At 35.9% G+C, this 18,063-nt stretch overlaps 1 protein-coding gene across 3 annotated transcripts in view; it reads left to right on the top strand.

Annotated features, from left to right (window-relative positions):
• LOC136864761 (galactosylgalactosylxylosylprotein 3-beta-glucuronosyltransferase S) overlaps positions 1–18,063 on the top strand; it is a 135,946-nt gene that overhangs the window by 61,681 nt on the left and 56,202 nt on the right. For all 3 annotated transcript variants that reach the window (XM_067142127.2, XM_067142128.2, XM_068226414.1), the window contains exon 4: positions 8,263–8,522. In XM_067142127.2, the coding sequence (XP_066998228.2) occupies positions 8,263–8,522 (260 nt within the window). The remainder of the gene's footprint in view (positions 1–8,262; positions 8,523–18,063) is intronic.

The raw sequence follows: 18,063 nt of genomic DNA, 5'->3' as shown, positions 1-18,063 counted from the left end.
TCTGCAACATCTTTAGTTTTTGGGTTATAAGTATCATCATACAAACAATTCAACTAATTTTTCAATTAATTTACCACACACATTGCAACATATATAGAAGTTTAAAATAATTCACACACTATGTATCAACAATTGTATGTATTATCACTCTTTTAATGATATTGTCAACTACTGTGTTAGTTCGTTGATATGTAGACATTATAATCACAACTTTTATTCCCATTGAAGTGAAGATAATAAAGAACATTATAAGAAGTCTTGTTAATTAAGATACTTTTATGGTGTAATTTTTAACCAGAACAACAATTCATTGTATAGAAGGTTCAAATGTAACAACTATGTACTATTCTCAAAATATATGTAACATTAAAATTTAAGGGATAATCTCACACATCGTGTAAATAATTCAGGACCCTAACCTAGTTTTTAAAAGGTTAAATTGGCTGATGATGCTTGCAAGGGCAAGCGAAACATGTACCATAACTAATGTAAAATAATTCTATCCTGAATATAAGGATTATCTAGTATTGAATAGGTGGATGATAATAAATTACTTTGTCATTTAATAAGTATACTGAACTTCAATACGGTCATAAAATGAGATTAATCACTTGTAATCTTCATCCTTTGAAGAATCAAACCTCTTCCTTATCCTTCTGATTAGTGTTAAGAGAGGATGGTTGTACAGTTTTACTTCCTCTTAAAACAACTATCACCACCACAAAAAAAAAGAGGGATGAAATTGTCCACATAGTTTACAACACACAACAAAACTGCAATTGGTGTGTGATTTAAAGAACTAATTTCTTCTTGACTTGCAAGCTCTGTTTTGACAACCTGTAAAACAGGGTAGACAGAAACAAATTAAATTGTATAATAATTTACTCTTATTTCTGAAATTGACATCAAAGGTAAAGGGTAAAAATTACTGAATGAGCTGACTGCTTGGTTTGGGCTGCGTACTCATTAGCTTGCATTCAGAAGATGGTGAGTTCGAAACACACTGTTGGCAGCCCTGAAGATGGTTTTCCATGGTTTCCTATCTTCACACCAGGCAAATGCTGGGTCTGTTCTTTAATTAAGGTCACGATCACTTCCTTTCCACTCCTAGTCCTTTCCTATCCCATCGTTGCCATGAGACTACTCACTGTCAGTGTGACATAAAGCAAATTTAAATTACAATTAAGAAACACCTTGTTAATCAGCAAACTTACAAAACATATCTGTCACTGCTTCAGAATTATCACTATCCAACATATTCGTTCTTCATACTTACGATCATGAGGAAGCTCACAGTTATGACATGTTCTGTATGCCAGCAGTAAAGCACCTACTCCTGGAGCTAGGTGGTGCGCATGCGTTCTGATAGAGGGCCTGGCAAAGCTGAAGTTTAGTCTATGGTACCAGAGATTTTCTTCATTGTAAAAGCTTTATGCAGACAAAAAATAGCATTTACTTTTACTATTTACAAAATTAGAAGTAATAGCAAATGCTGCATTTTATGCTACCACCCATTGTACGGGATGTGGCCTGGTTAATAACGACAACTAATTTATGTAGCATAGACTCAAAATTTTGCTAAACCATTCTTCAAATTCTTACTAGTTCTCATTTCATTGTAGTAGTTGCTATTTCCCTTCTTCCCAGTAAAATATAGTACTACACTAGTTTAAAAGCCATCTTTGCTTCCAGTATGTAATATGAGGCCCTTAGAATAGCAGAGCCACATGCATCAGTGTGTGCTTTTTTTTTTTTATTGCAACATATAGTATGACAGACTATGAATCTCATTGTTGAATCCAAATTGACAGTTGAACTTCTTACAAAATTGTACAAAAATTATTTTAATCCTCCTAGTCAACACTATATATTTTTTACGTCCAATTAAGACTTAAGTTCACACATAAATAGACATGTTTTGACCCGGCATTGAGTCATCTTCAGTAAGACATGTATGATGAATTAAAAAACATATGAGACACACAAAATGAAATGTTACGTAGAAAGGTTTTTAAAAAGCATGATGAAAGTTTTGAAAAACTGTGAAATGTTGATCGTTAAAACAGTCTTGAGCTGGAAGTCTTTCTGTTTCAATACTTTTTGTTCTGTGGTGTGGATCAAGTGGTATCTGTATACTGTTGGCTTAGTTTTTGTGTTCCGACATGGGCTGATGTACATAAGTATTATTGAAGTTGAACCGTCTGATTTTAGTGTTATGTGGCCCGCTTGTATCACCCGTGTTCTCTGATTATGGAGTCCAGCTCTCGAGGACTCAAAATAAATAAATTCAGGTATCCAATTTTACAAGAGGAAATTGTGGACTTACGATTTTGGTATCCACAATATAAAGGACAGAACAGATTCAATGTGTCTTTGGAATGAAAGTACTGGAAAGCGACGCTCTACTGTAATTGCAAGTTGCCTCATGCACTATATTGAAAGTAAAATACCACCAAAAGTGAAGACATTCTCTATTTTCAGTGATTAATTGTAGTGGGCAGAATAAAAACATGAACATGATTTTGACCTGTCTCAGATACATCCATGAAGACCATTTCTCAAATATTGAACACATTTTCATGATTTCCGACCCCACTTATCTTCCTTGTGATTGTGATTTTGGGAATATAGAATTGTATCTTAGGAGAAGTGAAGTGTTTACTGGGATTCAGTATGGCCAACAAATAAGACTTTGCAAAAGGAAGGACCCTTTTCATGTCATTATGGTAACGAGAGATCCGTTTAAAGATGTAGGCATTTTGCAACAGCACATAACAAAGCGGCACGTTCCGGGCACCAAGTTTTCAAAGAGAAGAATTTCTGTTTTCTCCAGCAACTACAAAATGGGATTTGGCATTAAACTTACATACAGTGGAGAACCTTATCAAGTGCATCTGCAAAAAGGACATTTCAACAGTCAGTCTACTGAATAAGTACACTAAACCTGTAGTTATTTCACCAGAAAAAGTTGCAGATCTTTGCTCACTTCTTCCGTACATTCCTGCGCATCATCATACATACTTCAAAAGCATATTTACTGATCAAGAAAACATGTATCACACACCAGAGGGAGAAGAAGAGGCAGCATGGATGACGACACTTTACACTACTGAGATACGCATGGTTCCTCATGACACAACCCAACCTGGACTAGCGCTTAGGCATCTTTGGTGCACTACACTTCATGTTTGGTTACATATTTCGTTATATTAATTAGTTTATTCGTTACGTTTTATGGTGAATTCTTTATTATTTGTATTATTGATTAATATTAGAACAATTCTTGCAAAATGTAACGTTACAGGAAAACAGTTTCAGCTATCATACGTATGCATACCTTATTTAAATAACTTTGTCGATGAAATTATCATTCAGAAAACTTAAATAGCTGTCAAATAGCATTTTATAATCGTACTTTACACTATTAATACGTTACGTTCACATCTGAACACTTCTTAATGTCTTTATTGATTCCTTTAATAAAGCACAGTAAACTTTTAATCGCATTGTTCTGCAAAACTAGCTTTTGGCGCATATGCCCCTTAGTAAAATGTTAATTTCATTTCTCTCAAAACTACCTTTTGGCACATACGCCTTTGCTTTTCTTTGCGCCTCATATATAATGCTTCTGTCAGCGTCGAAGGGTATTTTGAAGCCACTTCGCCACCTATAAACTTGTTGGATATGCATTCTATATTCTCCGTAGTTATCGAAGACATTTTTGAGAGCATCTACAATATTTTCCTGCCATCCATAAGACATTAGATTCTTATAAAAAATTTCATACCCTTGAGAGAGTGAAGGTTTCTCATTCTCCTTAAAGTATGTCAAGACGCAGCAAATTTAATAGATTCCATGAGCATAGGCTTTTCTCACTGAACTTCTTAAGTCAAAAACCCTATTTTTAAAATATTTTTTTAAGCATAGATCTGGACAATTCTTGGAAGTCACTCATATTTCTTCTAACAGCTTGAAGGTTTTGAATAGCAGAGAAAATCTTTTTAAATAAAATTCACGTATAGTTCTCGTATGGAGTCCAAGAGTAAACTCATCTAAGACGATTATAGGGTGCCTCCTCCTTTCGCACAGTCTAAATTTTAAAAATTCAGGATCCTTGTGGTCATTCATGGTTTGTGAACTGATGTCTTTTGAAAAACATGTACAGGTACAAATGTTTGGCTTTCTTAGTCTTCTGTAGCTAATATACGAGTCTTCTTCACAGACTCATACAAGATTCAGACATTTTCAAACCTTCTACTAATCGGAATGTCTCATTGTTTGCTTTGAAATGGTTGCGTTTAAAGAAACATCACTCTCAAAATCATCACTGTTTCTCCTGGTAACCTGGTGACCTTGGTAGCATCTTGACTAAATGCAAACTTTTACGAACACAACATACATACCAAACCTTCACACTATCAGTGACTTGAAAAGTTCCAGGATAAGGGGTGAGTCACGGGAAAATGACAGCAGCAGTCATAACCGAACCATAACCAGTCCAGTTATCACTATGTTAACTGAACTACAAGCATTATCTTTCTCAATCAAATAAAATTAAATATAAAATCAGTGCATCTATCTCAAGTTTTCCATAATTGTTATTTATGAAGAACTGGATTGGAGCGTTTGTAACGACACTTAGTTCGTCTTCATCTGGATTCCGGGTACTGAGAAAATGTTTTTTCATTAAATTTAAACTTTTTTGTTAATAAAAATAAAAAGTATAATTTCAGGAGCTTGTTAAGACTTCAGGCTACATTCTGTTAAAGTTTGGTAATGATTGGATGGCAAGGTTTTATTGTACTGTATATGCTTTCAAATTGGAAGTTCATCTGTAGGTGGCGCAAAACATGTTCTTTTTTCAATCCCGTCATAATATCTGAAACATTAAAAACATTCTATACCACTTCTATACGTACAGTCGAACCTTGATAACTTGAACCTCCATTACGCGAATTTTCAGTATCAAAGTAATTTCAATTTACCGAGCTCGATAGCTGCAGTCGCTTAAGTGCGGTCAGTATCCAGTATTCGGGAGATAGTGGGTTCGAACCCCACTGTCGGCAGCCCTGAAGATTGTTTTCCGTGGTTTCCCATTTTCACACCAGGCAAATGCTGGGGCTGTACCTTAATTAAGGCCACGGCCGCTTCCTTCCCACTCCTAACCCTTTCTGGTCTTATCGTCGCCGTAAGACCTATCTGTGTCAGTGCGACGTAAAGCCAATAGCAAAAAAAAAAAAGTAATTTCAATTTACCGGCCGTTTGTCCTGTTCGTCATGTGTATTTATTTCTCTATTATTCGAAATTCAATTACATGAATTTCTCGATATCTCGAAGCAAACATTTTCTCCCTAGAAGCAAAAATTACTCTGTAACTCGAATTTTGTACAACATTAAATGTGCCGTATAACATTGTGGTTTGTGTATTATTGTTCCTAAACGTACTGCAGCATGGTATTCCCAGCCGACCTCGGAATGTTTCCATATCGGCTTATCTTTCCCTCCTTGCTGTGTTCACCATATGCAGCTGTGACAGGAATTGACAGTATTGATAAGGCTCAACGTGCCCTCATCCTGCATTACGTCAGTAGGATGAAAACCTTCAGGGTGCTTTTGAAAAGTTATTTAGTGTCTGCTTACTATTCTGCAAAGTGAAATGTCTAAGCCTCCGTAAGAAAGCTCGAGTGATAAGTGAATTAGTGAAAGTTCAGAAAAAGGATATTGCAGCTGAGTATGGAAATCCTCCCAGCACACTGTCTACCATACTCAAAGATGGACGAGATTTGCCTGGCGGTAGATGAATCACAATTTACACCACAGCGGAAGAGACTTAAAACATCAAGTTTCCCCGAGCTTGAAGAAGCTATGCTTCAGTGGGTGACCCGTACGAGAGATAAAAACATTCCAATTACCAGTAGCTTAGTTCGTGAACAAGCAGAAAAGCTCGCTACAAACTTCAGTTGTGGCGCTTTTCAGGCCAGCAGTGGGTGGCTGGAAAAATTCAAACTTCGGAACGGAATAGTTAAAATGGTAATGTCGGGTGAAAGTGCTGCAGTCAGTGAAGTGGACAGCGAACATTACAAAGAAAACTTTTTACCAGCCCTATTACAGGAGTACAGTCCTAATGATGTGTTTAATGCTGATGAGACTGCTTTCTTCTTCAAATGCTTGCCTGGAAAGACACTGGTGTTTAAAGGTGAAAAGTGTTTCGGGAGGAAAAGTAAAGAAAGAGTTACAGTGATGGTAGGAGGTAAGTGACGGGAACTGAAAAACTAAAACTTCTAGTGTTCAGTAAATCGGCGAAACCCTGCTGTTTCTCGGGTGTGAAGTCATTACTGGTCACATACGAAAGCAACTGGAAAGTGCTTTCAGATTGCATCTCAACCTGATCAAGGCAGAATACCTGTAGTATGGTCAACAAACAGATGGTACTATTGTCATTGATGGTACCCCACTTGTCAAGACCTCTGACTTTCATTACCTCTCTACCCACTTAACATCCACTGGTGATATCCACCTGTATGCTCGAGCTGGTATCAATGCTGTTTGGATGAAATGGTGCCAAGACATGGTGTCTTCTGCAACTGGAACATCCCCCAGTGCCATAAGTCGAAGATTACCGGAGATAGTCTTCAGGAGTAACATGATTTGGCCATATCAGGAATGAAAATGTGTGGTGAACCTCCAGAATCGGCTCCATTCTGGACAAAATGGAAGTGGGGTTGCACTGGTATGGTCATGTGGTCAGAGCGTACACTGAAAGCATTACAAGATGGGCACTCGCACTCAGTTCATGGAGACACTCTGGTCACAAGTACAAGTAACTAAGTAACTAATCTCAAAAACTAGCTGCCTATCATAGTCTAATATATAGGGCACTAAAAATTCCTCTTTCGCCAAAAAGTTTGGAAACAGAACTAAATTACATAAGACAGTTAGCTCGGTACAATGGCTTTAAAGTAAATGTTATCAATCGGTTAATTAATAAGATCAAAATTAGGTTGTCGTCCAACCTAGTCCCAGAGAAATCAAAGACAAACAGCTACAGCACCCTTACGTATAATAGCCCGGCTATCCATCATGTCACTGATATTTTTAAAAAACACAGCGTCAACATAACCTTCAAGACAATAAATAATAATGAGAACATATTCCTCAACCACAGTAGAGTCAATATTAACAACAACATTTACTCAAGGTCAGGCGTTTATAGGTTAAAATGTGCCCAAAGTGAGTTCACATATTTTGGACAAACCGGGAGGAAGAAGAAACCCCAACTCACGCAGTGATAAATTCCAGTCAATACAATTTGAGAAACCCCAATTCACACCTTGATCAATCCAATCCACAATTGGAAGTCTATTCATAATAAAATAAGTTATTTCATTGTTCATAAATTCTGGCAAAGTTAATGCACATATTGTACATATTGTAAACTATGTAAATAGCATAAGACAATTGTATTTAGATTAAGTTAGTTTACTATAAGTTCCAATGCTAATCCTTGACCTTAAGTTTAATATAGGCTGAAGATGCCCATAACTAGGGCGAAACATGTCCCTAACTGGTGTGTTTAATTCATGTAGAATTTAACCACAAAAATATATTATTTGTATTGAATAGGTGGACACAATATTTTTAATCTTGAAAGAGTTTACTGACTCTCTGGTCAGCCGAGGAAGAGATGGATGGTTTACTTGCAAGAAGACATCCAAGCCGAAGGGGTCTTCCCCTCTGATGCTGCAGATGGAACAAAGTGGAGGGTGAGCGGAAGAAAGGGGAACCCTGCATCTTGAGATAGGAACAACGCCAGCAAGAAAATTGATGAAAATTCTAATATTATCTGTTCTCTAGTTTGTGGCATAGGTAGAAATTAAACTTGTGAATACCTGTTAAATGAATTACAATCCAAGTAACTCGCCCAAGAGAGCCGTATTTGATATGGAAATCCTACCAGTGTATCTAATTCTGTTATTTCTACAAATTAGTGGTAACCTAAGCCTTCTCTCTGTTGGTTTTGGAAATGCTGAAGTTTCAGGTGAAGCATGTGAATTGTGGAGTATTTTTTTATTATAATTTTGTATATGTCAGAAACTTGTTTTTTTGAACAAATTTCTTAACAAATGTTGCAACCTTTTTGAAATGAAAATCTAAAAATGTCAGCATTTTGTATCTTATCAGTTCCTACTCCCCTTTAAAATCCATAAAACTTGGATGAACTGTCATTTTCTTAATGTAATTCATTATTTCTCTTCATTCAAGGAATCCCATTCACACACATTGCAAGCCCTATGCCTGAAATATATCGAAAAGCTGGAGTTGTGCCGAGAGGTGTAGCCAACAGACGTGCAGCTTTAAATTGGATTCGTAAAAATGTGAAGAGTGGTGTTCTTTACTTTGGTGATGATGACAACACGTTCGATTTGGACCTTTTTGATGAAATTCGAGACACAAAGAAGGTGTCAATGTTTCCAGTTGGTCTAATAGGTGATTATGCTGTCAGCTCTCCAGTGCTTGAGGGGGTAAGTGTTTCAAAGGTGTCCTTAAAGTTAATAGTGGACCAGGACAAACAAGTATTACTTTCTAGCATTTTGTGGCGTATGTATGTAAACACATTATGTCAAACTCAGCTCTGTATGCCGTTCATGTTTGTTAGTACCTGCTGTAGTAGTCTGTGCTGCATTCCATTTTACTTTCCTTTAACTTAATATTTAACAAGATAATTAACAAAACAAATACTGTATTTACGCTAATAATACCTGCATATTTTTTTTTAAATTGAGGCACGAAATTGGGGTGCAGGTTTTATTTGAGTAATTGTTGGCTTTTTTTTTTTTTTCAAAATTAGCCTTCCCAAAGTTAGGGTGCGGGGATTATTCGCGTAAATATGGTACATACTATGCCATTAAATACCACCTTATTTATAACATAATGTATTAGTTTGCTTGTTGAGCATAAAACTATGACATCTGGTTAAATGGTATTTGAAAGAAAATATATTGAAATTTTTAGCAAATATTTTCCAATTTTTATCACAAACATTAATCAGTTTGATAGCATTTAAAAATCAGCTTCAGAGGATCCCTTAATAAACAAAAATTCAGGACACCCATTTTCACCGAATTAAATCAAATGGTAATAGGGGCCTACTCACTTAGGGAAAAAAAAAATGACCAGCTGAAGGGAACATTTTTAAAATTAAGAACATCGGCATGAAAAAGTCCTTTTCAAAGCCTTTTTTTTAAATGAACAACTAAGAAAAACATACACATCACATATGAACAAAAGTGCTGGTGTACTAATAAATTTTTAACACCTATTTAAGTGAATAGGAAATTGTTTAAGCATAACAAAGTTACTATTTTAATATGTTTTTTTAACACTGTGCGCCCGCCGGTAGTAATATTACTACCACGCGGCGTGCGCCTGAGTGCCGCTGTTAGTAATACTACTTCCATGATCTTTGAAATTCAGCCACTCGAAAGCTATTCACGTTATCAAATTAGTTTTTGCTTTGACGTGTTGCCGATTTCCTTTACTACCATTAGTTGGTGTTGTCGATCGATAGTGATTGGTGGTACAACTTAGGGACGATGTTTCGTAGCCACGTGCGCTCAGTTAGATCTTACGTAATTGCTGACATACGCACTCCTCGCGCGCTCCGGTTAGATAAGCTCAAATTTATGTGCGTGTGTTCTAATGATAGATTATATGACTTCACAGATTTAGAATGAAAGTGTAGTGAGGAAATAGTCTTGAATCATCTCTCAAGTAGTCTATTTATACTGTATAATTATTGAGATATGGATCCCGGACCTTGTACAAGTAAAGGAAATCCTACGCGTGCATACAGCCCACGGATAAGTGAACAGATTATTATGGAACTTGTGAACGATTCAGATTCTGATCTGTATGAAAGTGATCGTGAAGAAGAAAATGAAAATATACGAGTCCCTCAGGGTGCTGAATCATCAGATTCATAACCAGAAGAACAAGTCGCAAAAAGACGCAGGGAGGTGAGAAACACCGGAACACAATGGAAACAAAATATTACTCCTGTGAACAGGCCCATTTTTTTCTGGCGCACCAGGACTGAATGCTAATAACCTTGGTATTTCTGCAGAATCTTCACCTCTAGATTTCTTTAGTCTATTTTTTGACAGTAATGTACTGAATGTTATCCGAGTGGAAAGTAACAGATATGCTCTACAGCAAATACGTCTAAAGAAGCAAGCAGAATACCTGCAGTAGGCGCGAAGAAGGAAGGACACGCGCAGCGTACGTGCAAGGTTTGCTGCAAGTCCAAACATAACACCGGTCGTGCTGTGAAGAAAATGACATCCATATGTTGTAAAGATGACGTAGGTCTTTGCATAGGAGAATGTTTTGAGTATTTCCATACCAAAGCTAAGTATTGGGAATAACAATGTGTAATTCTGTTATTCAGTGACTAAAAACTATCGAACTTTTCTAGTGAATTAGAAATTCAAGTGCGTGAACAAGGATATCAGAATGGATCAATATTGTAGCCTAAGTTTCTTTCCAATGCTGAAGGTAGGCATTTTTTATTTGATTTCATGGGATAGCCCAAACATTGTACAATATGTATATAAATTTGTTAATTTATAATGCGAAAACTGACAGAACTGTGATTTTTTTTTTCTGAGAGTCTAAATTACGCCGGCATCGGGTAGGGACACCTTGAAACGTCCGGGCTCATAGTGTTCTATGTAATTTCACCTAAGCAATGTTATGAAGCTGAAGATGTTCCTATGCAATGAAACATGTTCTACAAACTCGTAATTAATTTGTTTAAACCAAATATATACTATCAAACATGTGGAAGTTTTCTTTTATTGATTTAATGTAAGTAAGATTTGATATGGGAAATGAAGCTGATTTCTTGCAAGCCCTGAAGATGGTTTTCCGTGTTTTCCCATTTTCACACCAGGCAAATGCTGAAGCTTGTGCCACAACCGCTTCCTTCGCACTCCTAGCAATTTCCTATACCATCATTCCATCATCGCTATAAGACCTATCTGTGTCGGTGCAGTGAAAAGCCAATTGTTAAAAAAAAAAAAATGTACGCTTGCCACTAACCATGCTTGCTGAGCTGCCTGATCGTGTACTGTAGCCCCACCACTTGGGTACAAAGCAAGCATTTCCCCAGTTCACCTGCACGACAGCAGCAGATAAAGTGCTGGTAACTTTTCGCAGCCTCTCCCTGTAGATAACAGTACTGGAAATATGAATGGAAGGTATGTGAGAACCCTTACTGTGATTGTAGTAACATGCCTCAGACTATTCTCCCTATTGCTACGACTGCTCACTTGAAAAATTTAATGGGACAATGTTGGACATTCATGAGGTGAGGGATGCAGTGGTTAAAGATGTTGGATATTGATCTGTGGCAGTTCGTGATGGTTATTGATCAAGGACCTTATCTGTAGCGACCCCTTATCTTCTCAAATGGTTTTTCCATGAATTCTTTTAAATTGCTATAAGCTAGACACAATATAAATTTTATGCCTCTTGCACAATTTACAAATGTTTTACAGTCACGATATAATGTGAATTTGTCATTTTACTATTTTATTTACAAATCTGTACGTAACTCATTAATTTTTGCACGTTTCTATGTATTTCACCATTCTGAGGCCATGGAATTATTATTACCATTCTTTTTGCAGTTTGGGACAAATTTTTGTAATTAATACAGTGATATATCGCAGATTTAAAAGTTCCAACAAATCTATCCCATATAAACAATAAATATATTTCAATTCCAACTTATCGATTATTAATATCTTGTAATTCGATATATTTCCTAAGTTATCTAGCAATTTTACACACATCAACCTTTTAGTGCAGGGTGCCTATATTGTATTTTCGGGCTTGATCTCAATTTTGAATTTGCTTTATTATAAGACATGTCTAAAAATAAAATAATAATATTCAAATATGAAGTATAGGAAACTTACACCTAATGAATGAATGAATGAATGAAAGCATCAAAACCCTTCAAGTACATGCATTTTCTTGCTCACCAATATTAGTTACAGCATATTCAAATTAATTACATTAAAGTATGCCTGCGATGGTAGCCAATAAGAACCTCTTTATAACTGAGATCCAAATACTAGCCAATGAGAGCAAGAAGAGACGCTGGTAAGTCTGTCTACTGGGCGGAGAAACCTCTATAGGGAAGTCATAGTTCCACAGTCACAACCTACAGATAGCATTAGTGTTGCTCTATCTGAAAGCTTTGAAAATCTAAGGGAGAATACACAGAATGGACAGTCTACTTTCGCCTACGTGCTTCGTGTAACAGGCACGAGCACAAGCATTGCTGAAGTGAGACGAAAATAAGTAAATTTGGGAATACAATAATGTCGTGTGTGGAAATAATTAATGTTCTAAAAAATAATTGAATTAACTGGACAATTCTTCATTCAAAAAATGTTAAGGGTACATGCTGTCCACCCTGCCTCCCCTGACACTTCGCCCGTGGATGTAATCACTGTTGCATATTTCTGTGGTAGTTGGTAGTATAGTGTGTTGCATGAATATGAAGAGGAAAATGTTGGGACAAACACAAACACCCAGTCCCCGGGCCAGAACAATTAATCAGAGGCGATTAAAATACCCGACCCAGCCAGGACCCTCTGAACCGAAGGCCTCAACGCTGACCCTTCAGCCAATGAGTCGGACCATAATTTCATTACACTGATTGCAAATATTAAAATATTCAAGCTCTTTAATCCTTTTCAGTCATGAAATTACCAAATGATCTTAAGAAAATTGTGCTAAAATATTCTGGTAAGTTCTTGCTTAAATATTTTGATTTGAACAGTTTCCTTATATTGCATGTAGTTATTAAATCCAAACTATCTAGGCATTTTGTTTATTATATTTCTATACGCTCTCTCTGCTCAAATCCATCTCTGGTGAGACACAGCGTGCAGATTTTACTGTCTCGTTGATCAAGTTCGCTTCTTTAATTTTTCTGTCTTTCTCTTCCGTGGCTCTGAGTATATGAAAGTGATGGAGGTATGAGTGATGCTAATAATGCCATTCCTTATGCAGCCAGTCCCTGTGATGAATGGTGTGAAAGTCTTGTTCATAGGTTCAGTTGCTGTATGCCTTTCAGTGGATTTGGCAGACTCATGTAACTGCATCAGACAGCTGATGGTGGAGATGTAGAGGTTCCAGCCTGCCTCGGGCTGAGGATTTACTGTAACATACGTATGTATGCTCTAGGATAAAAGGGTTCATTTCTGAGCAGAATTGTTAGTGTAGCAAAGTGGATTTTCTAGAGTTCTTCGGCACACCCATTACCGTTAGTATTTTCGTAGCTATTAGGCCTACTTCAGCTTAAGATATTTACTTTATGATACATTAAAAATTGGAGTGATCTCAGCTTATTTAACTACTTTATACACTGCTTTACATCTTCTTGTCTCTTTTATTACCATTTTTTACCGTCTTTTAAGTATTCTTTCCACAGATAATGAAGCATTTTTTCACCACTCTCTGAGGTCTGTACTAATTTGTCTTTATATATATATATATATATATATATATACTACGCCCTTCCCGCATCCAGGTTGGATCACATAAAAGAAATCCCGACCAGTCTCTCAGGGTTCATAAATATATTATTTTACGTGGGATCAAAGATAGACTGATACGCCAAGTAACAAGAATGTCATCAGCTGTTGGTCAACTTGCTTGATAGCGATTGTACATAAAATATTACTAAAAACTAATTTAACAAGAATTTCAAAATATCATCCATAGCATGATATGCCACAAGGATCCTGAAAGCTAGCATGTATCAGCAACATCATACACTAAGAATGAACATAGTACCTGTTAAACAAGCTACAGAACCTCAGTCTACTACTGCTGGCATACTGCATAGATATTTGAGGCGTATAGTTTCAAACACGACCAAGTCCATCTTTTTCACTTTCTGATGTTTTGACTTCCATACAACGGGAAAGAAAGTGGGTTTCAAATCCGGCCAGATCACATTTAAAATTGCAGCAAAGAATGGGGTTTCATATCAAAGTTGACCAAGTCCCTGTTAACCCGCACGGGCCAATAATCCTGCCCTATCCAGTCACGTGTTTTCTTCCAGTAATATGGCGGCCTGACGTTTGTTCGAGTCACATGTGGTGGTTTTGTTTGCATGTATTTTAATAAATATTTTATAAATAATAAAGATATACATAATTAATTTGTCGTTTTTAATAGTATTCATATTTGCTGTGCAATAAAATGGAGGAAATTAATAAACGCCATACCAGAAAGAGGCAACGTGATCTTTCCACCTTGAAGCCCATGAGGGAAAAGCAGCTGAGATGAGTACAATCAACAACAACGTGTTGTTAGTGGTGATTTAATCAAGGCTCGGTGATATGTTTCGAAGGCGCGATGGTATTGAATAGGTATAATATGAAGAATATACATTGAAGTAGCTACATGAATCCATATATTTGCAAAATATACACTATTTAAATGTTAATTAGCCTCTACATTGGTTACAATATTGGGTAATTTTTCACATACATAATGTTTAAAATAATAATCTTTAAAGATTTTTCACTAAATCGTATATCATTTTTAATCATATTTGTTCTAAATAAAGTCAAGATGAACACAGTTGGAAAATAGGCCTAATCTAGATTTCTTTTTTCTTTAGGTATTAGGCCAAATTTTCTAATCTAAGTTTCAAAGATGGCCAAGTCCTCTTACGTAAGTTTCAAAATCGGCCAAGTCCCACAGTTAGTTTCAAACATGGTCACGTCCAAATTTTAAATACATTTTTCAATTCATGTAATACATTTAGACGGTAAAAATTGTATGGTAATGAATCAGAAGCCTCTGCTAAGCAACATAAAGATTAAAGTGTCTGAATATATATGAATTAATAACTTAAACAAGTTTTTTGCTTCTCCTGAAAAAAACAGCTCAACGGACTTGGCCATGTTTGAAACACTATGCCTCATTTGAACTTGACACCAATACCTCAGTGATCCTTTATTATATAAGAACTATATTTTCAACCTCAGCTATACAATTTTTGGAATATGTGGCATTCAAAGGACTCCAGCATGCCAAAGCCCTTCATTGTACCATATGTATATATGTATCTTGTTTGATGTAATGTTGGCAACAGTATAGATTTTTAAATGGAACTCCAACAAGTCAAAGCCCTATAATTATACCATATGTATATATCTTAACAGTAGTATTATATTAGAATAAGGCATTCTTATTAAATTAGTGTTTAGTAATGTTTTATATACAATCACTATTAAGCAGGTTCACCAACAGCTGATGACCTATTAACAGATCGAAACCGGTACTGTTTTAATGTAGATAATCTTAAACATTTTGTAAATAAAGTATTGATTAGGTGGAAAACTCATCCTTCATACTTGTATTCTTTTTAAAATAAGGCGAACAAACCAGCCAACACTGTGAAACAATAATGTAGAACGGGACCGCTAGATTGAGAAGAATTTTTTTTTTTTTTGTTATTTGCTTTACATTGCGCTAACACAGATAGGTCTTATGGCGACGATGAAGCAGGAAGGGGCTAGGAGTGGGAAGGAAGCGGCCGTGGCCTTAATTAAGGTACAGCCCCAGCATTTGCCTGGTGTGAAAATGGGAAACCACGGAAAACCATATTCAGGGCTACCGACAGTGGGGCTCGAACCCACGATCTCCCAAATACTGGATACTGGCCGCACTTAAGCGACTGCAGCTATCGAGCTCACTGAGAAGAAATTGAGAAAGAATACTGCTGTTCTAAAGTTTTTAATTTTATCGGCATTTTCCGTCGCTTGTTTCCTATCGGGCTTGAAATCTCGAACTCTTTCGCTCCCCTTATAGTCATTCATGGTGATGTTTCTACAAAGGCAGACTGTAGGCCTGAATTTTCGACACAGTGATTTCATCCTGCTTTAAATTGTTATAAAATTGAAAAACTTTTTAGACTAAGAGGTCCGCAACCTCGCTATGTGCACTTATTGTTAGTTTCCATCTGTATCATTTATTTTTCATTTCTTTTCTTCTTACGTTTAACACACCTTTTAGATTGAATTACTTTTTGTATTAACCCTTTTTCAGTGAATGTTGTCGCAGTGAGTTGTTTATTGCTCCGTCTGATGATGTAAATGTTGTATAATTTGCTTTTTTATTTCCGTCATGTCTCTTTTGCCCTTTGTTTTCATTTGTTCCTTCATTATTTTTTGTCACATTTTTAGCTTGTATTATGTAAATTTACTTTAACACACACACACACACACACACACACACACACACACACACACACCTTATTTCCCTGAAGATGGCTCAAACGAGTCGAAACATGTTTGAATTTTATTACTCCATCTAATGATAGAACTATATGATGTATTGATTTAGGGGGATACTTTTACTTTTTCCTTTGTAAAGCAGTATTTCATCTGTCAGGTGAGTTGATGGATGTCTCCATCCGACGTATCATTGGATTGGAAGAATATTCGATAATTCAGCGTCTTAACTCTAAATTAGCTTACATTTTAGCAGAGAATTTTAAACACCACCTGATGTAAATCTTAACTACTATTATTTATTCAAAAATAGAAATGCTGGTAAAGGAAAATGAAATCTCGAAATTAAAATTAAATAAATAATGATCATTTTTATCATTTATCATCTTGTCATCACAATTGAAATGTACTATTGTTTCATCTTTATACAATAATCATCAAGAAAACTGGTAAAATATGCAAAATCTGCATTGGAAATCAATGGTTACATTAATGTAATATTTATCTATACATATCGGTTTCTGTTACTGTTAACATTCTTAGCTGTTCTTAGGACAATCTATTAAAATAAGATTTATTGTTCTCTGGCTGGATTATCTCAAGATATCATTGGAATATCCCACTATAAACATCCGGAAAAGCGATAAGTTTCTTATTTACTAGCAAGGTTTGCTTCTACTCAATTGAAGTTACTGTATTATCCAATATTATGTTTTATATTAACTTTCCTTTACAATATAAATTAATCATTGAGTATAACAAGGTATTGAAATCCTTAAGTGTGCTTCAATATCAACATGTGACTTCACGCAAATCAAATAAAATATCTAGGAAACATCATTTTCGAAGACACTGTGCGATATCAATTCAGTTACACCTCTATACAAAGTAGCAATGACAATTCATATTAATCTAAGTATGCCATAATTAAAGAGAATGCGATTTTCAGTTTAAAAATGTCCAAGAAAACGAATACTCAATCTTATAGAATGTTTTTGATGATTTTATCTTATCATAATATTTAATGAAAATCAAAACACGCCATCGTTATCATATGGATTTTCTACGAAGTATAATGTGATTAAATTATGAACATACGGGATCCTAATTTGCATCAATTTCATCTCTCTCTTCAAATATTCCATTTCCATCTATTATTTCATTGTAGCAACACATATTCCTTCAATTCTTCTTTCATATAACGTTACATCTTCTTCATTACTCATTTCAAATCATATCTCTTCTTATTATTCCACATATTTCACTTATTTACTTTCCATGACACACAAATAACCTTATCCTGTATATTCATATCATTGGATCACTATCTTCTTAAATAATGCCAACATTACTTCTATCTGCTGTCATTTCCATATCTAGTACTATTCTAACCCATTATGATAACGTATCACCTAAATGCACATTAACAGTATCCAGTATTCGGGAGATAGTTGGTTCGAACCCCACTGTCGGCAGCCCTGAAGATGGTTTTCCGTGGTTTCCCATTTTCACACCAGGCAAATGCTGGAGCTGTACCTTAATTAAGGCCACGGACGCTTCCTTCATATTCCTAGGCCTTTCCTATCCCATCGTCGCCATAAGACCTGTCCGTGTCGGTGCGACGTAAAACAAATAGCAAAAAAAAATACACATTAACATATTACTTGGTATACTGTCAAAATCTCAACATATTCTCCTCATAAGAACTTCAAATATACCAAGCTCGATAGCTGCAGTT

This window comes from Anabrus simplex, chromosome 2 (assembly GCF_040414725.1).
Source record: "Anabrus simplex isolate iqAnaSimp1 chromosome 2, ASM4041472v1, whole genome shotgun sequence".
In the NCBI taxonomy this organism is placed as follows: domain Eukaryota; kingdom Metazoa; phylum Arthropoda; class Insecta; order Orthoptera; family Tettigoniidae; genus Anabrus; species Anabrus simplex.
Note: the sequence above shows the minus strand (reverse complement) of the source record. Positions and strands in the feature narration are given on the sequence as shown.